This window comes from Salminus brasiliensis, chromosome 20 (genome assembly GCF_030463535.1).
Source record: "Salminus brasiliensis chromosome 20, fSalBra1.hap2, whole genome shotgun sequence".
Classification (NCBI taxonomy): Eukaryota; Metazoa; Chordata; class Actinopteri; order Characiformes; family Bryconidae; genus Salminus; species Salminus brasiliensis.
Genome location: NC_132897.1, coordinates 20,429,362 through 20,457,176, shown reverse-complemented (window position 1 = coordinate 20,457,176; position 27,815 = coordinate 20,429,362). Strand labels below are relative to the sequence as shown.

Genomic DNA, 27,815 nt, shown 5'->3' with positions numbered 1-27,815 from the left:
CATAGTGACAGGGCTTTAGTCCACTGGACCACTCAGGATCCCAACCCTTCTTGCACATTGTACATACCATATGTTATAGGGAAGCATATAAACACATGGTTGCCCATATAAACCTTGGTTGCCCAATTATTTGTATATGTTCTAGCTGACCAAACCTACAGTAGGGTACATCAACAAGAGCCCATACCTAAGCTATCCTCCTCAGCCAGAGAACAGGGCCTAGAATTGGAACTCGGAACCTAGCAAGGAACAATCAGTGACTGAACCATTTCAAGGGGAAATTAATGCACTAATTTGGCCACTCACTTTCTGTTGAGGTTGTCGAGGCAGGTTTTAATGTAGGTGTCGTAGTAGTTTATCTGGTCCTGGTAGAAAGCTGCCTTGGAGTTGAGGGCCTGCAGAGTCTGCTGGAGCTTCACCAGTTCAGCTTTCCTTCTTTGTCTGTAGCGCCTCTGGTAGCGAATGTCCTGTCATTCAACACAGAGTGGGAAGTTATAATTTTCAAGCTTGAAAATATTCATGGTACTGATAAGTTCAAAAACTGGTGCTGGCACTTAATAATTGAATATCTCCGTCTAAGACGGAAAAGAGCCAAAACAACAAAACCTTCCAAGAAAGTGGATCAAACTTTAAATATTATAATGTACGATAATGTATAAATAACCATGAACTGGTGTATCCCATTTACACTACAGCTGTTACACCATGAAAACATGTCTCTGTTTGCTGTATACCTACAGAACAGAGTGATTTATCATTTAGCCAGAACCTTTAAAATCCATCCACAAAACGTTTGGACATATTGAGAACTCAACAATGTTGTGGAATAAAGTAACTTGATTTCACTGATGGTGTTATTCACTTACCTTGGAGATGTCATTGATGATCTCTTGGTACTTGTTGCTAGAGCTGACTAGTCCAGCCTGTTCCAGAGTGCGAAGGTTCCTGAGAATCTTTCGCTTCTTCTGCTCCAGAGGCAGCTGCCTGTCCTCCAGCATGGCCTGGCTGCTCTTCAGCCCCTCCGGGGTTGTAGCGTCCTGAGCTGCCCGCCACTCCACTAGCTTAGCATGCTCCGACTCCTGCCAGGGACAGGACGAGGGGTTTATGCAGACTTTGTATACAGATGATCCCAGTCTTTACCCACTGTTCTCTATTAAGTTTTACACAAATCTGTGTAACCTCTGGTACTAGAGCACAGAGGATTCGGTATTGTAGCCATTACAAAAGTGAACTGCCAAGATCTACTAAAGACATCTGAAGATAACTAAAGTAATAATTACTTGTAGTAGCGGTATGTCAGAATTGACATTTCATGCACCTGAGCTGCCCCATGAGTCAGGAAGTGAAATGTGCGCTTGGAGCCAGCCAGACATGCTTTTCTAGACCGTCTGTGAGATACAGTACCGTTACACAGTTCTCACAAGCATTCCTGAATAGCAATAGAGCCTAGAATAGCAACGATTGAGACGCTGTTCTCCCTAATACAAGTCAATGGATCATCACAATGCTCTTGAAGCTGTTATTTAAAAATACAAATGCTACAGAATGCTGCTTTAAGCACTTACTAAAGTATCTAGTTCTAGCTTAGTGAAGGACTAGCCACTTTGGACACTTTGACACTTCAAAATCTCAGAATTGCTCGCACTACACTACATTAATCTCTTGCAAAGTGTTATGTGGATATTGCAGAAAGTATTTCTTTTTCATTAGCCTTATAACCCCCCTCCCCTTCATAGGGTCAGAACACGAGTGATGATCACACAGAGGAGAAAGTGTGCACTCAACCGGCTACTATTTGCTACTACTTTTTATTATTCTTATTATTACTTATATCATGTCTTCTTACCTAGAATTCACAGACACATTCCAGGATGGGTCAAAAAGAAATATTTTAGGCATTCACCTGCAGGGCAGTAGCTGGAGTATCTAGGATATCTGTCAGTGTTTCCCCTGGTTGGATTCTCACCACGTCTACTACCAGCTTCTTCGTCCTTTAAAGTGACAGGGAAACACAGAATAGTATAGCTGTCAGGCTTAAAATATCATCATTACAAATGACTGAAAATGACTGACACACCTTTAACAAGGTAGTGTTAAAAGTCTTTAGGACTGTAGCAGCTATGACTGTTAAAAGTGAGTAAGTTTCTTGTGGAACATTTGGAGGTTCTTTACCAGTCATGCTGCTAGACTGCCGATGGCAAGCAAGCACATTGAGTAAGCATCCAAAGTGCAGGCTAGTGCAAGCAAGTCTGTCTCTGTGTGAATGACTTCTTAATTGGCAAAATATGGTTCACTTAAAGAGTTGAGATTGAAATTGTGGGATGCACAGGTGCTCTGTCCCTTAAATGAAAGCAGACAAAGCCGGGTTCCTGACAAATCTGTTCTTTTCAAGAAAGACTGGTTAGTGTGAACCATGCCTGGAAGTAAATGACTCTCATAAGACCTCAAAAGACGTGGTAAAAAGATGCACAAAGCTGGAAAAGACTACAGAGTTTTGCTGTAGACCTGGGTCTATCCATGCAAAGTTAGACAAACTATCAACAAATCAACAAACATTCTTGTCTACAGAAATGCAGGACTGTCGCTATTCTCCCTAGGAATTACCATCCTGCTAAAATGCAGGCATTTCTGAAGGAAGTGATGAATAACCTAAAGGTAACTGCAAAAGACCTAGAGATGATTCTACAAACTTCAAATCATGTTTACTTGTGTGCTCTATTAGTAAAACACTTCAAGACCACCTGAATGTTTCACAATGCGTCTGGGAACAAGTTCTATGAACACATGAGACAAAAGTGGAAAAAATGCACAACAGTATGTTCGGAGAAAAATAACACTGCGCACCAACACTGAAACCTCATCCCAACCGTGAAGCACGGCGGAGGGAGCATCGTTTAGGGCTGTTTTGCTACCTCAGGGCCTGGATGCCTTGAAATCATTGAGGAAACAATAAATTCATTTGGTAAGATAACCCAAAGCACACAAGTTAATCAACTAAAAATAGTCCAAAAATGACCCAAGTCAGAGTTCTGACCATAACTCTATCTAGATGTTGTGGCATGACCTGAAGAGGGCTGTGCATGCAAGGCATCCCAGACAAATTTCCTCCTCGACATTGTGCAAAAAGTAATTGCAGGAAATGGTTGGTGAAGGGGATTCTACACTGGAAGGTATCTACAGGATATTTCCAAGGGTTTACTTACTTTGTCTAGCCTGCACTGTGTATGTTTGCTCACTGTGCTTTAATTTGATAACAATGTGAGCACATTTTATTAATAATCAAGCTAGAAACCAGGCAATTCCAAAAGAGCTCAGTTACTTCCTTACTTTAGCAACTGTACATAGCACATTAACTGGGTGTTAGAATTAACAGAGTTGTCTGTTTAACGGTTCTGAATCACATTTGTGGTTGAGAATAGTGTACAATGATGTCTGCTTCTGGTGTCATGATGAATGTGAAAGTACTTTGTGTTCCCACAAGTGAGGACAGCACCCAAATTCAATCAATTAAGACTTCACTGCCTGTTTCTGAGCTTCACAAATGTACTCTGGCGTGTGAGAATGTTGTGTCTTTCAATTAAAGTACTTATCATGTCTAAAAGTTTGGTAGTGTGTACGTGTGTGTGAAGGGAGGAAACGGAGAAGTGTGTTAGCAGTCAGACAATGAGCTCTGACGCCACAGCTCCTGCTCTGTCTACAGCAGTGGGGAATAGAGCCTGACTCACTCTTCCTGCTTCCTCCCCAGAGAGCCAGAGCTCTCTGAAAAAGATGACCGAAGAGAGGCCATGCAGCTGGGGTTGAGCCCCCAACCGTACAGGATAAATGGGATGGGTTACAATTAGGTCAAGGGGAAGTATACTTTGTTTGTGATTCTCCAGATATTCTAGTTGAATTTTCTTCATTAGGTTGAAACCTTAACACACTTCTTTTCTTGAGTACTATAACAACTGAAGAGCCTAAAGGCCTGTGCCCAAGTTTCCAAGTAATCCATTCATTTATAGGCCTTATTAACCTTATTAAAACCTTATTATTAGGTCTATAGTTTAAAGAGTTAATGTCAGTTTCAGCACCAAATCAAAGTCATTGTGTCTTATACATATGGAGTCAGAACATTTATAAATCATGCTGCATCATCATTTGTGAGGCATCGGCAGAAGACAGACACATCCTTCCTAACGCCAAACAATGACATCTACATTTCTAGTTGCATTAGATAAATGTGTGACTTCTATGAACAGTGCTAATTTAATTCCAGAAAGGCCCATTTCAACAGCGGAAGAGATATCAGCCTGTGTTGACCACTTGCCAGTGTGGCATGGGAGAGATAGTGGAATATGAGAAGACGACAGCCTATTAATGGCAGTAAACATGAAAAATAGTTGAAATGTAGTTGTTTTGTAGCAGAAACTGTTACCTGTAACCCACTGTATAACATTTGAATTAAAACAAATAATTGACATAAATGCAGCAAAAATGAGAAAAAGTTATTTATGTCCTTACAGAAAGGTCAGATTTGACTGGTAGAAATCATCTAAAAATGCAGGCGGCAAAGGATTTGCATCCAAGTATCCAAGTAAAAACACTTCTAATATTTTGATGATGTTAGTTTGTCCAAGTATGTTTGAGCCGGTGAAAATTGAGGGATTATGTAAACATGTCTGTTCATGAAAATGTTTTTGTTAAACCCCTTGAAGTACAGCTGAAAGTCTACACTTCAGTCACATCCTGATTGCTTTATTTCATATCAATAGTGGTGATGTAGAGGCTAAATTAGAATTACAAAAAACTGTCCAAATACTTATGGACCTGACTGTAGATTGTATCAGATTAAATTATTTTTAGGGAAAATAATTTGAAGCCAGTTCTATCACTCCCGCTATCAAAACAAAATAGAAAGTATATTTATGTGTATTTATGTAACTACTAAAGATTTCAACAGTGCCAGTGTGTTATGCCTTACTTCATCATCAGTCCCTTCATGTCCTTGTCATCACCATCCTTTAGCTCAAACTTGTTGGTGAGTGTAAGGGATACCTCCGTTTTGGCCAACTGACTCAGTGTGTTTTCCTTGTTGGCGTCATTTGGATCCACAGCACCTTCACCTGCATAGAAGAACCAGTCTGTTGGTGTAATACTGAACTACTGAACTACTGCACTGCCACAGGGCTTCAACACCAACTCCAACAGAAATATACAGAGACTCAAAACATAAATCATTGGTTTTCACAGTGAGAGCAACATTGGAACAATGCTGGAGGCATTGTGGCTCCCAGGAAGGCAACCACTAGCATTTTTTTGGGTCTGTACAAAAATACAAATATTTTGGAATTAAATGTATAGTTTATAATTTACAGGATAAGTGACTATTACTTGGGATAGAATTGAAAAAGCTGTAGAAGGTGTGTTTTACCAAGCAATGACTCCATGTCAGGAACATCACCCAGGTCCTCCAGAAGCTCGTGCAGAAGATCACCGTGATCCGGAGCTATGGCCTCTTTATGCTCCAGTACAAGCTGTTGAAAACATGGATACGAAACCTACATCAACACAACATATACCAGAGGACATGACCAAATGTATGTGGACACTTCTAATTTGTGGATACCACACCCAGTGCTAACGGGTGCTCCAGTCCACAAAGCTCACAGAATAGGACTGTGGAAGAGGTGAAGCTTGTAAAAAAAACATCCATCCTCCAGTCTGCAATGCTCACTACTAAATACGAAACTGCCTTTGGAGGACATTTCAGCACGTAAATTGTACATGGTTTTATTTGTTTGACCAAGCAGCTTCACACAAACTTAAGATCAGCACGCAGGGTCAGCTTTTCTAGAGCACTCCTAGAGCCGAGAGGGTTAAGTGACTCGCTCAAGGGCCCATAAGCTGCAGTTTGGCAGACCTGGGTATGAAATCCACACAGAATACCATGCGTCATAACCAGTGAGCCGCCACTGGTCCTATACAAATATCATCTTTAAACAATTTACACATTTTAAACCTTGATCCCCATTGGGAACATGCCCTTTTCCACGACTGCAGGGTTAATTCCATTATGGAAAAATGAACTCTCCTGTACTGCCAAAAAAACAACAACCTCTGATTAAACAATGAACCCACTAGCTAAATAACATCGCAAGCATTAACCTTCGCCCCCCTGAGCCAGCACTGCCACAGCTACCACAACCTAGTGGTATCTCAGACAATGCCAAAGATCACGTGTACGGCATGTGCTCTTTCATTGTTTTCCAAAGTTGATTCAAAACAGATTCGGACTGGACTCCATCTGACAGCATGTGATGAAAGCCCGTTATCTCTGTTAGCAGTGGGGAAGAATGTGGAGGAGAGCCAACACAAAGCCAAAGTTTCAGCACTTCATGGAGCCCTGCTTAGATGCCAGGCCACTCCGCCCAATATTCCCCACAACTTAAAAACACCTCCAGCAAAACAGCAGGGGGGAGGAGGCTTATTCTGACCTATTCAATAAATCACTGCTGCAGCTCATCTTCGTCTACGTGAAGTGCACATCTCTAGGCAGAACCTACATGGAAATGCCACTCTGGAGACTAACTTATTAGTGTTATTGCACTTGCCTTGTGGGGCGGTTTTGTACTGGAGCTATGAGGTTAAAATAAACAGTAATTAATTAAACATTTAAAAAAAGTAACAGTTCAACAACTGTTATTTACAAATCTGGACCGAATACCAGACTAAAGGTGCAGCTCTAAAATGCTGCTGGTCATTTTTGAATAATATGGCTAAATAAATTGATCAATACTGATTCATATTTACAAACCACACTAAATATATACCATAAATATTAACTAAATATACCATTCATAAACCTTTTGTAAGGTTATTCTTATTGGTAAGTGGTGCCTGAAGAAACGTGGTATTCTCTTTGAGGCAAGCAGGTTGTGGTCCCAGTTGTTTGATTAAAATAAGCTTCCATTACTTGTTGGCTACCCTGTAGCGCCAGTGCAAAACTCAAGAAGCAGACTTGGGTCACTAAATGTGTCTTGACTGACCAGCTACAATTACGATAGAGAAAACATCTGTACTCTTGATATTTCTCCAAAATATTGACTTAACCTCCTGCTTAAAAGATGAAGACTACTATCACAGTCGCCAAGTTACTTAAGGCCTGGGCTTGTGTTAATAAAGCCTCTCAGAATAAGAAATCTGTAAGATCATTAAACACTGGTTCCTAGATCAGAACTTGTACTTTGAGAAGCTCTATGAAAACAGGCCCTGATTTTGTCTTAAGAGCAAGGTTATAAGACAGGGGCTGCACAGAATGTCTTCCTCCAAGCAGGAGAAGTCAGCTTGCAGAGCAGATGTGTAACATTTAGTTACTGTAGATTCACCATCCTTTCTGCTGCAGAATGGTTTTTGCTTTATTTCTGTTCCATTGCTGAGACGGCTGATGTGCTTAGCATGCAAACCGGGGAGGAGACGTGTTCAGTGTTCACTGTTTCCAAGACACCAGGGTGTTGTTATCAAATCTGCCTTCCAGTCTGGATGATGCAAATGCAGTGCTCTGCAGCTCCTGGGACAAGGCGTAGGAGTCTTTTCAGACTCTGTGTTGTTCAGCAGCTCTCAACTGTTTTCCCATTAGCAGCACTCTAATATCATTTTTGCAGCTAAATTCCCTTTTACTGAAGATCAGGATATGGCCTAATAAACCTGAACAACTGTTTCTAGTGGCATTTACAGGAAAATACCTTTTATTAAATTACATCATATACTGGCACTGCAGGATGTTGTCTGGACAAAAAAAGTTCACAAAGTACAAAGTAGAGCTACAAAACGTACAGTGTAAAGCTACAGTGGTAGCCTAGAGTTGTAGAAAGTGCATTGTAGAGTTTCAGAGAGTAGAGCTAAATAAGTAGTCTAGAGGTGTAAAAAGTAGTGTGAGCTAAAACAAATAGTCTAGAGCTGCAGAAAATACAGTGTAGAGTTGCAGAAAGTAGTGTAGAGCTGTGAAGAGTACAGTGTAGAGCTAAAAAAGTAGTCTAAAGCTGTAAAAAGTACAGTGTAGAGCTGCGGAAAGTAGTGTAGAGCTATACAAAGTACAGTGTAGAGCTGCAGAAAGTAGTGTAGAGCTATACAAAGTACAGTGTAGAGCTGCAGAAAGTAGTGTAGAGCTAAAAAACGCAGTCTAGATCTGCAATAAATACAAAAAATGTAGAGCTGCAGAAAGTACAGTGTAGAGCTAAATAAGTAGTCTAGAGTTGTAAAAAAGTTGTGTAGAGATAGCTGTGAAATGTACACTGTAAGGTAGCAAACCGTACACTGTACAACTGCAAAAAGTACAGTGTAGAGCTGCAAAATGTAGTGTAGAGGTGCAAAGTAGTGTGCAAACAGTGAGGTGCAAACAGTACAGTGTAGAGTTACAAACCGTAGTAGAAGCCATTAAGCTAGATTTCCATCTGTATTTTTACTGTCCAAGCATTGGCTCAGTCTTTGGAAGATCATAAGCCTGGTCCCTTGTGATGCCACAGCCATCTGTGGTTAAGATCATAATTGGCTCTACCTCTCCTTCCATCACTCAGTGGGATTATAACCAAGCCGAACATCTCTTAGCTAAAGTCACAGAATTGAACAGTTAGTGTTCTCCTCCAAGCATGTTGAGGTGCCATGACATTGCATTAGCAGTAGTTCGAAAAAGACTTGAAGGAAGCACATGCCTAGTCTGGCAACAACAGGAGCACAAGGGGAACTGACCAAACAACTGGCCTTGACAAACTATCAGTATAATTTCAGCTAATTGAGTTCAAGCGTGAGTGAGAGGTAACGTGACTGGGTCAATTACTGGCATAAAGTGATAAACACATTGAAATATAACTATTCAGCAGCTATGAAAAAGACTCACATTACTGAGAAAAGGTAAATAGCCTATAACATTAGAATAAAAACAAATGCACTGATCAGCCATAACATTAAAACCCCTGACTAATATTGTGTGGGTCCCCCAAAACACCAAAGATGTTAGCAGTAAATTACGATGTGTGGCCTCCACTGATCACATCAATGAGCCTTGGGCACCCATGACATTTAACACTGCTTTTGTTTATTGTATTTTTTCCCTAAATAAACAGCTTTAAATTATACTGTCTGAGATACTTTTCCAGAGTACTGTACAGAACAGCTGTAAGGGCTGATAAAAGGGCTGATAAAAGGGCAAAATTGAGGGTGTTCTTGCAGTCACTCTCAATAATGAATCACTCTCACTAGCTAGACAAAAAACAAGCGTACGGCATTACGTAAATTCCTAAGGTTCAGACCCAGTTACCAAAATCAGATGGCAGACGTGTGTCCTTCAGCTTTCTGCAGCATACTGACTCATACTGAGTCATGGTCCTTTATAAAGCCTGTAGTTCAGTTCTGCTGACCACTACCCATTAATGACTCACGATCCCCTAAAATTCACTCAGAACCATTTATATAAAGAATATATATATATATATATATATATATATATATATATATATATATACTTTGTCACACAATGACACACAGCTAAAGCTGCTGCAAAGCAAAAACCTGGTGGAGCGTGCATGCATGTGGTTGGCCTTACTGAATGTGTGTTGATGATCTCCTCTATGGAGATGTAGATGACAGGTTTGCTGACCGTCACCATGTCGGAGTACTCGTCCACGTTAAACTTCTCTTCTGGACTGGGAACGTCACACGCACCCTGGAGGAATACCCTGCAAAGGACAGCATTTATATAACAGCTGAATTCTACTTAGTAAGCAAATCAGGGTCCTCCTAATCCACATTCAGGTTCTAGTAAAGGCTCGATTAACTGAATCAGGTGTGTTAAATTAGGTGTTTGTAAATAAATATAAAACATAAGATAAGATAAATTAGATAAGCTCAGTTCTTTAAGATATTTAAGATATAACTACTGTGCTGTTCTAGCAGCTTTAGAAGGGGTAACATTTACATGTTAAGCCTGGTAAGAGAGGCAGAGTAGTCCCCTCCAAGAGTAGGGGATTTCCAGTAAGCATGATTCAACAGCAGGAGTGTAAGCAGTGACATAAAAGTGAGGAGTGTGTCCTGTGAGCTCGCTGTTCCTCTCACTGTTCCCAGAAAGTTCACACACACATACACATGGACACACCCTCTCTTCTCTCTGCTGATGCTTCACTTTAACACAAAGGCAGTTCCTCTCCTTTCACCTCACTTTCCACTTCTAAAGAACCTGTGCTGACCAGTGGGTCACCAGCACAGTGTCTGGAAGTACTACTTTTAAGTCTTGCACAATTAGCCATTCATGGTTTTTAGGGAATTAACAGGAAATTAGCAACATGACACTTTAGAAAAGCTAAAATAGGCTGGCCAGGCCAGGCTTGGAGCCTTGAGACTCAAAGACTTGGTTTAGTGGAGTAGCTGGGGGCTTTATACCCCTCTAGCCCACACCTGGCATGAGAAATGGTGCCATTTTGCCAGAGTTCACATTTATACTTCTCTACAGGGATTAGACAAGCTCATGTGTGCATCTGCACAAGCTGTGTCAACTTACAACAGCTGAATAGCTTCATTAAAAGGGGTGTCCACAAACATTATACCCATAAAATACAAACCCATAAAAAGTGTCTCTTTTGAATACTGAATATTATTAGAAGTGATCATTATCTAACACTTCAAAACTGATGCCCTCAAATCCTCACCCTCAGCTTAGCGCATCAGGACACTTAGCGCATCAGGACACATTTTACAGTTCTAGTAAGAAAGCTTTCTTGGTTCAGATCCTATTACCTGAATTTCTGATAAGTGGAAGAGATGTAGCTGTTCATGGGTGTGAGGTGGTCGCTTCCATTCTCAAACAGTTTGTTGGCAGCGGCGTGCTGCAGCATCTTAGCCACAGAGCCCAGGTTTCTGCGCTGGTCTGAATGCAGCTGCCCTCCGGCTGTCATGTCAATGATGTCGAAGCCATCTGGAGCCACTATAGCTGGGTTCATGTATCGGTAATAGAGCAAGTTCCCCACAATCTGTTTTAAAGTGGAAGGCAGAAAAAGGACAACTCTATTGCAGAGATTTGGACCCATCCCTAACAATAAACAGAAAAAATATTTCGAGCGTTGTTCATAGAACATTTGGTCTTCTATGACAGTAGTTCCCAAGGTCAGTCCTGGGGACCCCATGATGTGATTTTTTCCCTGCTGTTTAACACACCTTGCCAAGCACATGAGAGGTTTGGCAATTAATTACTGGTACTGAGTAAGAAAATATCCCTAGGACTGGGATTGGGAAGCCCTGCTCTGTGATTCACACTGATTTTAAAGCAGCAATCTTTCTGTCTAGTACTGAAAGAACAGACGCTCTGCTAAAATGTTCCATATCTGACCTTCAGTAGATCATCTTCAGAAGCATCAGGGAATTTCTCATGAAGTGTGTCCTTCAGAACCTTCGCTATGTACCTCATGCCATAGCTACATGCAAACATAAAAAGGGGGAAAGCATGAAATGATACAGTGGAAAACCAGAATGAAAAATTTGTGAACAAACTTTGAGTTGGTTTGCCAAAGCCCATGACAAGAATATGGAAACAAAGAAGACTGAAATCTTCATCATAAGCTGCTTTGTCAAGCCAACTTAAAGTTTGTTCACAAATGTTCTTTTTCTAGTTAAAATAAACATTAATAATAATAATGTAAAATAACAGGAAGAAAAAGTAAAATAAAAAAAGTAAACAGAAAAAAGAAAGATAAAGAAAAAGAAACAAAAAAATATGCATATTGGCCTTGGCAAGCTAACTTAATTTGCATGACAAAACAAAGCTCAAAGCCTAAAGTCTGCTAAACAACAACCGGCCATAGCATCTGCGAGCATTGTGAGCATTACCGTGCAAGCTTATGCAAAAGTCTGGGCACCCTATGGCCAAATTATACATTCAATTGTATGTTTAATTACTTTTAATGAGAAAAAGTAAATATAACCACTGTAATCAATCATAAAACATATAACATAACATTTTCTGCAAAACCCTAAAGCACATTTACTCATAAACAAACAAAAAAATGTAATAATGATCAATGTTGCCTGTGCAAAGTTTTTAGAGACTCAGCTTTTTGTGGTCTCACACCAGATCAGGAACTTAGTCCTGAGTCTTGACTCTTCAAACCTTGCACTAACACCATCGACCTCAAACTCAAAACAACTTAACACACAATTAGTTGATGCCCACAATGCAGGTGAAGGCTAGAAGAATATAGCCAAAATTGTATTATTGGTATTAAGCAATGGCCAGTCTAGGAAACTGAGCAGCTTAAGATGAGACAGGCAAATCAAAATCTCTATACGATGGCCAAAACCTGCACGAACAAGAGGGTCAAGAGGGTGGTGCAATGTTCTATTGTGCAGCACTGCTTGAACACACATAGGAGGTCATATAAAGAAAGCATTACTTGTGACCTGCTTATAAACAAGTCAAAAAAGGGTTCTTTGGCCACTAACTTCAAAAGTGCTTTTGGAGAAAAAAGGGAACTATGTTTCATTAACAGAACACCTGCTAACTAAATGTGTTGCTGAGTAAATCTGCAGCTGTCTGGCTGACATGACAAGTAAGTAATGGGAGAACCAAGTTTCCTTTATATGTCAAAAAATCACGTGGGGTCAGTCACCTAGGGACAATGACTATTCATAGCCAGCTTGCTAAGCTCAATTATCCAGCATTGTTTTAGAATGCTTTGAAATTATGTGGTCCTCCAGAAAACAACACTGCCCCCTAGTGATAATGAACACAGACAAGCATCTCAAGATAAGGCCTCATGAAATGAATCATCTGAGAATAAATGCATACATTAAAACGACTGCTGTGACAAAGGCCAAAGGCATTAGCTGGGACAACAGCACTCACGGGATGGTGTCCACTGACGACATGATAGAGCTAAGAACTTTGTCCGTGACGGAGCGCAGTGTCTGATTAGATGCCTCCAGCCTGGTCCTCACTTCCTCATGAGATAGTGCCTGTTCCGCTGTGACCTCATATGGCAGTTTACTGATAAAGACAAGCAAAGAATTACGCATAATTCAACATGGTAAATGAGACTGGACTAACAAATTGACGTCATAAGGACGTTCTCAAAATGAAGTTGCAAGGACGTTATTTAAAGAACATCTTTTCTAGCATCCTCACAACATTCCAGGGGTCCCTATGGTATTACTTGTGGTACTTGTGGTATTTACAGAACATGCAGCTTCATACACTCAATTATTCTCTAAAGCAGCATGAGTGTCATGCTGCAGGGATGGTTTCACAAAATGCCTAAAAGAAGTTGGACATATACTGAGACAGTCCTGGCTGTGTTAAATGTTAAATGTTGTGAAAAGAATAGGATAATCATTCATTATATTTTCATACAATATTATAAAGAATTTTAAAATGTCAAAAACAGAAAATACTTCAATCAGATGTCCACACTTTTGTCTGGTCTTAGATTTTAGAAAACTGTAACACCAACCTGGCCTCTCCTGTAGCAGTCTCTAGCTGGTTGACCCAGGCCTTGTAGATGTCTATGGGATTAGTGTTGATGCCCAGGCGTTTGTCTTCAATGATTTCTTTGACCACTGGTGAGAGCAGTTGCCTCAGAGCATTCTGACCTCGAGCGCCACGGTTGAAGCTCACCACCATCTTGATGACTGTGGGGTTTCCAGTCACAATGTCCTGGATTTGGTCCACCTTTGACCTGTCAGTGTTGTTACAAGAGTTGCAATCATTTAATATTTTTTAGTTATTTTTTAACACTGCTAAGATACAGTACCCTTTTGACCCTTTTGGTCTTCTAGTGCCCTTTCAGATTCTAAATCTTATCTATAATGTTGGGTTTACCTGCTTAAATAATGGCTAAACAATGCTATTATAATTTAATCTAATTAGACTGAGATTTACATATTTCAACTGGTTTCACAACAGATTAATTTATTACATTTATTACACTTTTTAGGTCTAAATGTTCATCCAATGTTTTGGCATTTTTTGCAATATTAATTTTGATGTAGTACTACTTAACGATACGTAATTCTGTTGAATTCATACACAAAATGTTTTGCAAGTTGTACAAATCAAAAGTTGTACAATGTTTTCGATTTAAATGAATCTAAAGCCATCATATGACTTGGTGTGTTGGTATGAAGGAACCCCCCTCAATTCTGGGGGCTTAATACCCCTCTTGCACACACCTAGCATTAGGCATTGTGCCGATAAGTTCATGTTTATCTGCTTCAGAAAGTCCTATTCTATTGGCAGTACTTCTCTACTGGAACTAGACAAGCTGTGTGTGTGTGTGTGCATATGCATATCTGGGTCAGCAATGGGTGCAACCTAGTAGTTGAATGTAATCATTAGAAGGCATGCCCACAAACATGTTGACATATAATGTATATCCCAAGTAGTCACAAATAATCAAAACCTACTTCATTTTAAGAGAAAAACTGGAAGACATATTTTCTCACTTGATCTCCTCCTTGAGTGCAGACTCAAAAAGCTTGAGCAGCAGGTACTCCTCTCGCTGGTTGGAGGCGTAGTTATAGAGAGTGAAAATCACTGTGTCCATAAACTTGGTGGATTTGTTCTGGGGCATCTGGAAGATGAGCTTGGCCAGGTATGATGGATTTGTCTGTTTTGACAAGAAAAGAGAGTAAATAATACTGTGAATGAATGTAAACCAAACTGTTAAAGTTAATCAAACTGAGGTTAAATGACATTTACAGTGGACACGATTTAAGACGTGTGTGACTACTGTACACTGTAACATTAATTTGATGATTAAATAAAGCCGAAATGACATGGCAGAGCCAATGTAAATCTCACTGTACCCCTTAGAAATACCATCTCATTTTAGCGTTTGCCAGATACTGGTTTGACTGAAGGCTTGTACATAGTTGTTATAGGGTCAGTCAGGATCATCTTACTTGTAGTAGGTAGAAGAGATGCTGGTAGGCCTCCAGTCTTTTCCTCTTCTCTTTGCTCAGACCTTTAATACCCTGCTTGTCGCTCATGGCCAGATCCTCTTTGCTCATTTTGTTCTTTTTGGTCTTCATCTTCTTGCTGTGTGACACCACATCCTGTTTGGAATAGTGCGCACAGTAGAAAAGTATATGTCCAACTTTTTGGTTAAAAGAAAAGTCAGTAATAAGAGATTTAAAAATATATCTGTCACTCCACTCAAAAATTCAACTATTTCTAGTTACCCATAACTACTGAAACTATGATGAATGGACTGTTCATTCATCAACCTATGAATTGTGGTCAAACCTGAAGTGTTATCCTGTTTTTCACTAACAGGCCGATCTTAATGTCCATCAGGTTCAGGTCCTTCTCCATTTGTTGATTGGCGCGAATTTTAGTAACCACTTCCTCTCTGTGCCGTGTCAGTTCCTGCTCTTCCTGAAGGTCTAGGTTGCTCTGTTCCAGCAGGTGGGCAAACTTACGGACCACAGAGAGAGGAGGGTCCTGAGCTCCAGCTACAGGACACACAAGAACAGACACACACTCACAAACACCATCAAAAACCAAATTAAGTAAAATTAAAAAGAAAAGTGTCCAGACTATCTAAAAACTAGAGTTGTGTATTGGTGAGGACATGCCAATATGATATTTATCATGATACAGGGGTTATGATTCAATATATTATGATACTGAACATATTGTGATGATATACTGCAATTGTTTTTAATTAAGTTTTGAGAAAATTCTCATAGTACAAAAAACACCCCAATTTATGTATAAAATCTGAGTAAAAAAAAAACAACCACTGTCTGCCACCAATCTTTACATGTAAATAATGAATTAAGAATCGATACTGTGTTTTTCAGAAACGATACAGTATTATAAAACATAATAGCAATATTTTCTTACACCCCAATGAAAAACATGCAAGATCATCTAAATTAGATCAATTATATCTACAATAGTTTCCGAACAATCGTTGTTTCACTCACTCAAGGTTCTGTAATCATCTCTGGCTTTGTTTGCCTTTAGAAAAGCCTGAATCTTCACTATCTCTTTTTCCTGTAGAGTAAAAAGGTAGGAGTTCAAAACAAGGAGCTACAATTTACAGTATAAGATCAATGTAAAATACCCAAACATAAGAAATGTAAAATTGTATAAATACTAGGTGACTTACATGGTCTTTGAAATACTGTAGTCTCTCTGTGTATGCTCGCCTGGCTTTCCACATTTTCACCAAAGATTGTATCTGATTTATGAAGATAACAAGGTGTGATTAAATAATAAAATACTGTAGATATTTAAGGGGAGTAACGTTAATGTTTTGCACTCAAGAAAAGGAGCCAAGAGTTTTATTTAATCCTATATCTAAATGAAAGGCAACTGGACATGCTGGTTCTCCTCTATATGATTGGGTGAATTGTGCAACAGCCTTCCATAGAAATACTTAGTTCTAAATGTAGAGATGATTTACCTTGACCACAGTCTGGACATTGCTTTGTAAAGTGTGCAGTCTGTCTTTGTAGGCTTTCCTCTGTTTATAGCCCTTCCAGGAAGCCTGTACACACAAGTAAACAAGCTCAAAACTTAAACCCTCCTGTGTAAGCACAGTGTATTACTGTAATCAACGTTGTAAGTGCAACAAGTGTTGTACTGTATTTAGGTCATACCTGCAGTTTGATTACTCTTGGCTCTTGTTGCTGTAAATACTCCAGTCTCTTAGTGTAGGCCCGCCTCACCAGGTATCCACGAATATGAGCCTGCAGCTGGATGATGAGTGACTCACTGGCCAACCACAGCTGTTCTCGGTTGTACTCGGCTGTCAAGCTGCTCACGACACCCTATACAAGAATATGGAGAATTTATTTAAATATGTGTTTATAAACTCTGTTAAAGAATTTTGTGCATGTTTTTAACAATTTCTATTCACCAAATTCATCAACATCCATCACAAAATGTTCATACAGTGTAAAAAACAGCTAGAGTGTTCAAATACTTAAAAGGTTGTCCTTTTGAAATATGAGATATGGTATTGCTATATCAGTGACCTACCTGAATGTCCTCTTTTGTGAGCTGTGTGCTGTCATGGACAAAGTCGTCAGGTTCTACCCATGTCCCTTCTTTGGTTTCCAGGTTGTAGAAATAGTCGTATTTGTCCTTGATTCTGTGCTTCACCCACAGACTGCCACTATTCCCTACGGAAAAGGGCAAGAGAACAATACACAGTACTGTACTGTTCAGCACAATAGCTAGAAACCACTGAATTCTTTCTGGTATGTGAACCACTTGTGGAATGTCTTCTAGTTGGTTCATACACTCATTCTGAAAACATATGAACCATTTTAAGATAAAGGACATAATATAAAATAAAAATAATGTACTAATACGTTTGTGTTTATACTTTTTATATCACTGTATTATGCTGCAATACTGTTTATATTACTAAATTCTCTTATTTTCTCTCTTATATTTATTAATCTGTTATTTTAAAAAAAAACTCATATAAAGTATATGACAGAAAACCTCTGTAGCATCTCACATAAAAATAAAGCAGTGCCTTTGTTATAGTAGGAAAGAATATTTTGAATGCAGCTCAAGTAATTGTGTACCATTTCTGTTGGTGTTTTCAAATGGTGTAAAATAATAAAACCAGAGCGCAACAAGGTTTTAATGTGACGGCAACAATAAACTGATATTAACAGCCGATATGTACTTTATAGTTCGTCTATTTGTCGAAATAATCACAAAAAAGTCTGAACTCTGAAGTCAATTTACCTTGTTCCGTGTGTTGATCCTGTAGCTGTGCTAGTTCAGTCTGGTAGATGTGGGCACATTCTGACAGCACTCCTCTCAGTCCTGCACTTGGATTCTGCAGAGTTGTCAGAGTTTCCTCCTCACCTCCTGCAGCGATTGCTCTGTTAATGTCTGCCACTGCCTCAGCCACTGCAGGAGAAATAGTTGACTCAGTTTGTGCTCAGAGGCATTTAACCCTTAAACAGACAGACAGACAGACAGACAGACAGAGAAATAGATAGATAGATAGATAGATAGATAGATAGATAGATAGACAGACAGACATAAATACAGAGAGAGAGAGATAGACAGACAGATAGATAGATAGATAGATAGATAGATAGACAGACAGACATATATACAGAGAGAGAGAGAGATAGACAGATAGATAGATAGATAGATAGATAGATAGATAGATAGACAGACATATATACAGAGAGAGAGATAGACAGATAGACAGATAGATAGATAGATAGATAGATAGATAGATAGATAGACAGATAGATAGATAGACATAGATATTTAGATAGATAGACAGATAGATAGATAGATAGATAGATAGATAGATAGACATAGATAGGTAGATAGATAGACAGGCAGACATATAGAGAACATATTTTATGCACATGAAAACAATTTGAAGTTAAATAATATAAGGAATTAATTTTTTTAACCCTGTTTGATCCAAGTACCTTTGGTACCGATCTGATCTTTGCTTTTCTACAAATAATACAGTCACACAGTTTAGATAAGCTATGGAACTAGTTAATTCTGAAGTAAATCACTTCATATTCAGTACACTATATATATATATATATATATATAGCCTGTTTGACAGCCTGTTTGATATTTTATAATCCAGCCAAGCCCCTCTGATCATACAGTTCTCAGTGACACCTGAACTGATGTCTGTTGTTTTGTGTTGGTGTGAAGTAGCTATAGTTTATGGTATGGTGAATGAGCTATGATTTGGTTTCTATAAACAGTGCACATTAGCCCCCTCCTCTCGGTTCTGTATGCACTGTTCAGCGAGGCTTTAAAAACAAAGAAATGTAGGGCTTAGTATTTTTTTTTAATGTACTACAGTTATAATATATGATAATTGTAGAGCTGCAGGCTGTAAATAATGTCTGCCAAAGGTGCATAGAGGACACCAGGGAGCACTTCGCTGGACCCAGGAAAACTAAAGGATTGGAACTGGATAAATTGTATATAGATATTGTATATTTATCATTTTTTAAAACCACACTTTCCTAAACTAAACTCACTAAAATCACTTTAAATCATAATTAAATATTCCAGACAGGAAAGGTATTCCAACATTACAGCCAGCAGCATATTGAGACATTGATTGCAATACTCATTCAGTGCTTTGGTAAGACACTCAGTCAGCATTTACTCATACATTTGAGAGCGTCTTCCTGGTCTTGGTTGGCAGCGTGTATTGCCTCTTGGATCTGATCCAGCCACAGCACTGCAGACTCATCACCTGATCTCTGTTACAACAAAACACACCACTGAGTCAATAAGAGCATTACTTCCCTCACACACACACACACACACACACACAAACATATAGTAGCAGAACTCATGTAAACACAAAACATAACTGATATAGCACTTACACTGAACACAAGCAAGAGCGTGTAGGAGCAACAAACACTAGTGATAAGAACTGTTCTAGATCAACTGAGTGAAAATGTGAAAGAATATTCACAGCAGGAATGTGAAGAAATATTATTATCATTTATATAAACAGTGTAAACAACCCACCCAAACAAGCTATTTTTAAAAAAATGTAATATCTGTACTTATACTATATATAGTACATATATAGTACTGTACTATATAATATTTATATATTTTTATATATGTATCAGATGTATATGTATATAAAAATATGTGTAGTTTATTCATAACATTTGCCTTTCTAAATGTACTGTATTTATAATATTTTATATTATTGTATACAATTTATAATTTATATACATAATTTATATTTCGATTTTTTGTCTTGTCTTTTGTCTTTGTCTTGTATATATTAGAATATTTGAAATACTTAAGTTATCTATATTACATTAATCATTTGAATTTATATATTACAAAGCAATTAGTATATATTTTTACAATTTTGTTCTACTGAACTCTCACAATAAATAAATCTAAATAAAAATGAATGAAACAAAAAATGAATGAGCCAAATGACACAGAAAGGGGTTCTTTAAGGTAATATCATGGAGGAACCACTTTTGGTTCCCCCAAAGTGCCTTTTTTAACAGGTACTTTTTAGAGAATCATTTTTGTAAATGAAATGGCTAAATACAGACCCCTTCATAAAGTACATACAATTAAAATTAAGGGTCATACAAGAGCCCTTATTTTATAGAGCATGCTGTAAACATCAAAAAATAAACATTGCTAAGTGCAGCAGGCTACAAAACATTTACTAGCAACGACATCTTGTTTATAAAGCTGATTGATACCGTTTCCTCCTCTTCTTGGGAACAGACCTGAGGAAAGGTTTAAATAGAGAATGAAAAAAGCAACTGAATAACTGACCAACCACTGAGCAGAGCTTTTAACACTGATCACAATCACTGGGGGACTTTGCACAAGCTTACAGTTTACGGAGGAACTGAGAACATCTACAGAACAAACAACTACTGCATTCCATTCAGATTGTCCAACAAATTACTGAAAAAGAAACAGAAATTAACTGTGCTGATGTATACCATACTCTGAGGCTACATCAGTGTCTATTTTTATTATAATATTATTTTTATTATAATATTTAGCGATGTGGTCGGAAAGGCAGAACGGCCGAAAGAACTGTGAAGTCATTCCTATTCCCTTGTCGTAATGATCAGCCACAAGCTAATACAGAAGTCTTGGCTTGATCCCATAGAAATAACAAGTGTTATGAAACGTAGGGATTGGCTTTGGGATTTTTCATACAGTAGAATAAATGACATCACAGCGAAAGTTTCACCAGACTCATGACCAGTCATTCAGCTTTTTTAACAGAAGAGCTAAATGACTAATTACATGACCAGACTGGTGATTCAGATTGTAGAAGCGATAGGACATGAAAACATGAAGCTAAAAAAGAAGCTAACCCTGCGTTAACCCTTTTTTAAACTTTTTTTATTCATATTTATTTAGGTCTAAATAAATCAGAAATCATAATGATTGGCTAACAGTATTTGTCCCAGTCTGCTAGAGTAGAATGACATTAATAAAACACCCAAACCCGTTTTGAAAATGGCAAAAAAAAAAAGACATTTTGTCTTTGAAATGATTTATGGTAAATCTTGCTTAATATGATGATAGATTTGAACGAAAGCATGAAAAGGTCCATTTTTTTATCTTATGACTTTAAGAACCTATATTTGGGTCTGTAGTTCAATTCCTGACCCCCATAACTACACAACTTACAAATTATTTGTATGATTGATGTTTTATATTTACCTTATTAGAAAACTCAGCAAACTGGTCCTAAAACAGATTGTGGCATTCAGGTTAGAAAATAATGTTTTGGGGTGCATGTCCCAGGATGATTTAACTTCATGGTAAAATAAAAATATGAAGATTGTCAGATTAAAAAGCAGGGAAAAAAACTATGTGTAAAAGGAAACAGAAGTCAGTTAGTAGTATCAGCTCCACCCACAATGCTAAATTGTTTCCTGACATGTTAAACAGGGAGACAACGGAGGAATTCAGAGCACAGTGTCCTACAAGCCTCAACAGGAAACAGCACTCTCAACACAGAGCCTGTGTTAGCTACTATGAAGATTACTGGAACTAGGCTTTTTCAGACCACCTTCAATTTGTTCTTCTTTAATTTAAAGATGTCCTCAACCAAGACCAACCACGCTTTCATCAAAGAAGAGCCCAACGCTGAATGTTAAGAACTGAGGAGACAAACATGTACAGACTGCTTCTGGTCCTCTTGTACATAATTGTGCTCGCTGACTCACTTCACGCCGCACGTAAGTACTTTACTTTAAGGGGTTATTTCTCTCTAAAACTGAATATTAGATTAAATGTGTCTAAAATAAAGTTCTGGATAGAGTGTTAAAGGTTAAATTTGTAAGCTATTAGAACTTGAATTGCTGATGTTTGCTGAGGGCTAAGAATAAAATATTTGTGTTCAAAGGAACAGTGTAACTGTGAATGAATATTCCCAAATATACCAAATTTGGAATGTCTGTGAGATATCAGCCTCTGATTTCTTGAGTAATCTTCATCTTTTTCCAATTCTACAGATAAAAAGACCAAAGTATTAAAGAATGGTGCCAAAGTACCAAAGAACGGTACATCGAATGAACTATATCCAAAAACCTTCAGCGGGTCAAGAGCTGCAAATACGTCCTTTCACAATTTCTCACAAGAACATTTCCCATTTCCACTTGAGCTTAACATCTCCAGCAGTCATGTGCACAACTACACAGCAGGGCTCCTCAGCACCAGGATCATCCCGGCCGCTTATGTGGTTGCCATTCTCATAGGAATCCCTTCCAACTGCCTGGTAGTGGCGCGGCTCGGCAGTAAGACCAGAAGCTTATCGAGTGCGACCCTCTATATGAGCCTTGCTCTTTCAGACCTTCTCCTCTTGATGTCCCTGACTCTGAAAGTGCACTACCATCTGAACGGCAACAGCTGGGTGTTTGGAGAACTTGCCTGCAAGCTGGTTACAGCCTGCTTTTATGGGAACATCTACTGCTCCATCCATGCTCACATGTGCATCAGCGTGCTGCGCTACCTGGCTGTGGTCCACCCGTTCCTTTACAGAGGACTCTCCAAAAGATCTTGCACCACCTGGGCAAGCCTGACCGTATGGATGGTTTTCACCACGGCCATGGCTCCTGAACTCCTCATCCGTCAAAGTTACCCCACCACCATGGGAATCACCACATGTCACGACGTTCTACCTTATGAAGAGGAATCGTACAGCTTCTTGATTCCGTACAGACTCTGCCTCATTTGTCTGGGTTTCATGATTCCCTTTGCGGTCATCGTATTCGCATACGGCTCCATTGTGTACCATCTAAGCAGATCCAGCTGCGATTGGACCCTCTATATCAAGGCGAGCACACTGGTGTTTGCTATCTTTGTACTGTGCCTAACTCCGGGTAATGCCATCCACTTGATACACTATGTGAGACTGTACACCAGCCAGCAGGACGACTTCTATATTTACTTCAGTGCGGCTGTATGTCTCTGCTGCTTTCACAGCTGTCTGGACCCCTTCCTCTCCTACTTCATAACAAAGACGTCTAATTCCAGAGTGGAATTCATCTCCTTAGCGAGCTTGTCTCCAAGAACTTCGGCTACTGTCTGAGCCAAAGGGGGCCTGGGAAGTGGAGTGTTTTGGTATGTACAAGGAACCGTGGGGCACCCCTGATCTAAAAGGGCTGAACAATGGCTTCCGGATGTTGATGCTATTGTCACGCTGCTTTGTGTCATCTGGAAAATGTGACTGATACTAAAACAGAGCAACTTGTTTGTTTAGTTTTTCTGTTTATCTTGTTTTTGTAAAGCCCTTTTAGCAGATTACACAGGCACTTGATCTTAAAGTTAATAGGGTTGTATTACAGCAACAGAGTTTACAGAGTTCTTGGTTAGAAACTTCACTTTTTTTGGGTAACCACCATTTCTTAGGCCATTTACTTGAAACATGCCAGAACAAACTCCACCACAAGCTCAGCTTGGCTTTGTAAAGAGCATACCAGACAAATTTCATGCACCCTGACTGTAATTTTAAATCATCCTGGGACATGAATGGGCACGGCACAGGACCATTCTACTCTTGCATACATGCATGTCTTTCTGTTTACATCATTTACTATCAGAGACTACAAAAAAGCACCAGACAAGATGCACCATCAGGGAAACACTTTTAAGGTATTTTAAGGATCACAAATCATTGGTTTTAAGGTATTTTAAGGAACACAAATCAGGGGTTTACTAAGTTATTCTTTTTTTTGTTTAAATGAAGCCTGAATTAGTCATTTCAAAATGGTCTATTTGCTAGGATTTAAACTTGAATCATTATAACCTTTGTTATAACAATTGGACGTCACATTGTTACCACCCTGTTATGCCAATTACTGAGCATGAATAAACTGACAGCGCTTTGGTTCATGTGGGATCTAAATAGTGCCAGCTTTACTGCTTCATGTAGGGTTACAGAGTTAGAAGAGTTTAAGTCTAATACACCAGGAAGGATTCCATATTCTAAACTGAGGTCCTACTCCTCACAAATTAAGAGATGAGAAAGCATGAAATAATTATTTGGTCAGTTTGTCACAAATTTAGTCTCTATTCATGGTTGCAAACCCTGCCCAGCTTCCATATTGTGTAATGGACATTTCAGGTGCAGATTATCACCAATTAGAGACTAAGCAAGACTAAATCATCTGCATAACAGGGTGGTAACAAAGTATTTATTGCAACTAATAATGTCATTATTGGTATTATATAGGTGCTTCTCCTTAAAACAAAGTGGCACCAATATCAGCTATAGAATGAGGTCACTGAGTAGTAAAGTGTGTATCAAGCCGCACCAAACTGATAAGTAATGCCAAGAAGCAGACATAGCCAAAAGTTGGACAAAGTAAGCGGCAACAAGCCAGTACCTTGCAGATAAGCTCTTTGGTGTGCAGCAGCAGGTCGTGGTAGTGTTTGGCTGTGTCCGGGTTAACTGCCTGTATTTTTGCTGTGGGCAGGAGAAGAGCAGCGAGGGTTTTCTCTGAATCTCCAGAGTTCAGGGCCTCATTGATCTCAGCAATGGCAATGACCCCTGCAGACACATGCATCATAAACTTGACTAACACATGCAGAAAATTAAAAGTGGAACTGAATGTAAAAATTAACTATATGCACGACAATCCGAGCAAACAAAAGGATTACAGTGTTTGTTGTTAAATGTGCTTTGTGCAAACTGTTCAATAAAATATTATAATGAAAGAACATGAGGATCTTTTGTCTTATTTAAGTATTTATAGAGCTCATATCCAGCATTTGTACAATAGGTGGATATAGGTAATTGTGTTTTTGTGAGTTTTTAAGACATCCCAAAAACAGTGACTTAAAAGCAGGCTGTTTTAACAGGTTAGTTTCTGTCAATAGACTGTATGGACTGAGGATAGAGGTTTAACAATGTGCATTTCAGTTGTACATGCTATGCACCCTTTAAAAAGACAATGTAGTGCAGTTCTAGGAGGATCTAAATGTCAGTCTGGTATCAGAAAGACGCAGGGCATAAAATCATGTTGACGTCAAATCCCCGCATTTTATAGATAGAAAAAACATGCCCTGGCTTGACATCAAGCTCCAGCATTAGATAGTCATTGGATTTTGCTAACTTAACAACATAAATTACAGTCAACATAGATGCTGGATTTAGGTAGTTTACCATCGCAACTTACAATCAACAACACATTAACGTCAGCTGTCGTCACTATTCTGGCATTAGACGTTGTCCAGACATTAAATCTTGGTCACAATCTAGCTGGGATATGTCTACAGTGATTCCTTACTTACTTTCATGCTCCTCGTGAACCTGAAAGTTGACAGTGTCAATGCTCTTCTGAACATCGTTCCAGGTGAGAAACTCCTGTCCCTGAGCAAGAGATTCGGCTCTAAGGCTTATAAGTGTATCAGCGTATCTGGGAAAAGTAGAACATGAAATAATGTCAGTATTTATTCACATTATGACCATGGTCTAAAGAAGATTCTCTAAACTGACCAAAAGACTAGACTTTTTAACCTGAAGTCATCAAATCGTTACTCCCGACATTCATCAAACTTGGAGGCTGTTTACACATTGCGTTAACATGCATTACAGACCGGATCTGTATAAGAACAGATTTTACTTTCATGTGCTACCAGTGCTGCCATACAATACTGCTGCTACCAGTGTTTTTAACACCATCAAACTTCAGAATAGTTTTTTTTAAATCAGGCAGTGAATCGTCTGCATCAGAGGAGATGGCTTTGTCTTGCAGCTGCTGTGATTTCTGCAGCAGTCAGCACCACTACTGTACAAAGACTTGACAGAGAAGTCAAGACTGGTGGGAAGAACTGTGTCTGCTTTCACCGTCATTTGGTTGAATTCCGGTAATTCATTCCTGTTTGATGTCATATATTCATATATAACTTTGTGGAGAATTTGTGGAAGAGTGCAGATAAACAGATAAACACACGTGTGTTTGGCCACAGAGGTGTAAAAGAGAGATGGAAGTAAAGGAGTAAGCAGCATGTAGTTGTAAGTGTCCAAACCTGATTCTAGGTCCTGTGCTCATAATCTGATAAACATTGGCCCAGGTTCTATTCATCTTCAGTGTCTGAGTTGAGGTCTGCTTGCCAGGCTCCAGTGCCATATATTACCTCTGCATGTTGTCATGGTCAATGTTGCTGAATCCCAACGGAGAGTCAGAAAGCTGCTCAGCAACTGCCACAGAGTCCTTAGTGTCCAGCACCTCGTTTAAGATTGCTACTGCTGAGAGCATCTCGACAGCAACACACAGCTCTTCATGGCTCAGACCTGCCTTTTTCTGAGATACAGAAGAGTGATAAGAGAGAGACAAACCTGACTGATATATAAGAAGCTTTAGTTTGTTTTTGGTGACATGACTGTTGTCAACAATATCAGATATGATTGTTATTAAGTTTGATAATATATTGTAAATACTGTACTGTACTTTTAATTACTCTTCTAGTTATCTCATTTTTTTCTTCACATATTTTCGATAGCATGTATACTTCAGAGTATCGCTGTCACACAAAAATCTGGTCTCTCTGTTATTGCTGTTTTTCCTATTAGTTGTGTTAAACTGATGAACAGACCAATAGAAATGCTCCAAAAGGACTATCCATCGACTATGAAAAGAACTGAATAGCCATTGAAAGCCGATACCAGTAAAGCTGTGTAACCTTAACAATAGCCAAACAATAATTATCAGTCTAAAAACTGACCTGTGAGCCATTCTGTAAGCTGAAGAGTTCAGACTGGTACAAGTTGGCAGCAGTGGGGTAGATAATGGGCAGCTGAGCCTCTGGGTTCATTAGTTCATCTACTGTCTCTTCTGGAACACCACGACGGATGGCAGCGTTGATTGCAGCCACGGCCTCCTGCTCTGTGGTAATGAAAAGCATCACATTCTTCAATGCTGGATCATTTGCATTACTCCGCTCTTAGTTGGGGACATACTGACTTCTTTTATAATGGTTTCTTTTCACTGTTTTTTCTTGATTCAGTAACTGCAATACCGAGATGATGTTATTATTTATAACATCATCTCGATTATAACATCATCTCGATATGTTTGACAAATTACCATCATGTTCGTAACTCCCCCCAGCACTAGCAATGCTCCTGACACTAGGAGGAAGCCACCCTGGAGCACCTTGGATCATTGTTGAGCAGCCAACATACTCTGAGAAAAGTGCCGGGTTCCCAGCTCCACCGCACCAGCTAACAGATGTCTGTACCAGCCAACATCGCTTAAGAGTAATGAGGAGAGAGAGCGCCATCTACCCTCTACTCTCCAAAATGTGACTAAATTAAACTAAACTAAACTAAATTTTCTGATCTGTTGTGCTGCTTTTCTTTGCTGAGTCTCATTACATACTGTCTCTAAAGGAAACCCAGATGTTTTATTGGTCAATTCTGGGCAACTGGTCAAAAACATTATCAAGGCACTTTTCCATTAGTAATCCCTTATTGCAAAATAAACAAAGTCCCCGGGTTTCCACATTTGAGAAACAATCAGAATGCCATTCCTACAGTGTCTAAGGTAAAGTCATATGAGACACATACTTCGTTTCTCAGCTTCAGCAAAATCATTGCAGGAGCTCACAGCCCTCTGAATCTCCTCCTTCTCCAACTGAGCTGCAGCACCAACATCCTGAGGAGAGGAAGATATTATTAATATGCTCTTCGGAGTCGCAAGGTTAAAAAATATGCCATCTAGGTCTGTAACAGTTACTACAATGTGGCCTGATCACATTTCCTGGGCTGAGGCAAATGCATGTGAATGAAAGAAGACTTGAGAAGTACTGA

At 39.1% G+C, this 27,815-nt stretch overlaps 2 protein-coding genes across 2 annotated transcripts in view; one reads left to right on the top strand and one right to left on the bottom strand.

The window, feature by feature from the left end:
- The window catches only part of iqgap2 (IQ motif containing GTPase activating protein 2), a 76,142-nt gene that overhangs the window by 9,686 nt on the left and 38,641 nt on the right, over positions 1–27,815 (bottom strand). The window contains exons 11-35 of the mRNA XM_072664522.1: positions 27,573–27,660; positions 26,729–26,889; positions 26,141–26,307; positions 25,295–25,419; positions 24,388–24,551; positions 19,155–19,245; positions 17,732–17,899; positions 17,009–17,151; positions 16,627–16,797; positions 16,431–16,514; positions 16,134–16,205; positions 15,949–16,018; positions 15,263–15,471; positions 14,920–15,072; positions 14,461–14,624; positions 13,470–13,694; positions 12,866–13,006; positions 11,354–11,438; positions 10,765–10,997; positions 9,578–9,710; positions 5,411–5,513; positions 4,961–5,102; positions 1,904–1,991; positions 867–1,079; positions 307–467 (exon numbers count right to left, since the gene is read on the bottom strand). Coding sequence (XP_072520623.1) covers positions 307–467; positions 867–1,079; positions 1,904–1,991; positions 4,961–5,102; positions 5,411–5,513; positions 9,578–9,710; positions 10,765–10,997; positions 11,354–11,438; positions 12,866–13,006; positions 13,470–13,694; positions 14,461–14,624; positions 14,920–15,072; positions 15,263–15,471; positions 15,949–16,018; positions 16,134–16,205; positions 16,431–16,514; positions 16,627–16,797; positions 17,009–17,151; positions 17,732–17,899; positions 19,155–19,245; positions 24,388–24,551; positions 25,295–25,419; positions 26,141–26,307; positions 26,729–26,889; positions 27,573–27,660 — 3,554 coding nt within the window. The remainder of the gene's footprint in view (positions 1–306; positions 468–866; positions 1,080–1,903; positions 1,992–4,960; positions 5,103–5,410; positions 5,514–9,577; positions 9,711–10,764; positions 10,998–11,353; positions 11,439–12,865; positions 13,007–13,469; positions 13,695–14,460; positions 14,625–14,919; positions 15,073–15,262; positions 15,472–15,948; positions 16,019–16,133; positions 16,206–16,430; positions 16,515–16,626; positions 16,798–17,008; positions 17,152–17,731; positions 17,900–19,154; positions 19,246–24,387; positions 24,552–25,294; positions 25,420–26,140; positions 26,308–26,728; positions 26,890–27,572; positions 27,661–27,815) is intronic.
- Positions 21,490–24,721, top strand: f2rl2 (coagulation factor II (thrombin) receptor-like 2). The gene is made up of 2 exons (XM_072664524.1): positions 21,490–21,738; positions 22,015–24,721. Exons 1-2 carry the CDS (start codon positions 21,651–21,653, stop codon positions 23,088–23,090), a joined length of 1,164 nt encoding a protein of 387 aa, XP_072520625.1. The 5' UTR covers positions 21,490–21,650; the 3' UTR covers positions 23,091–24,721.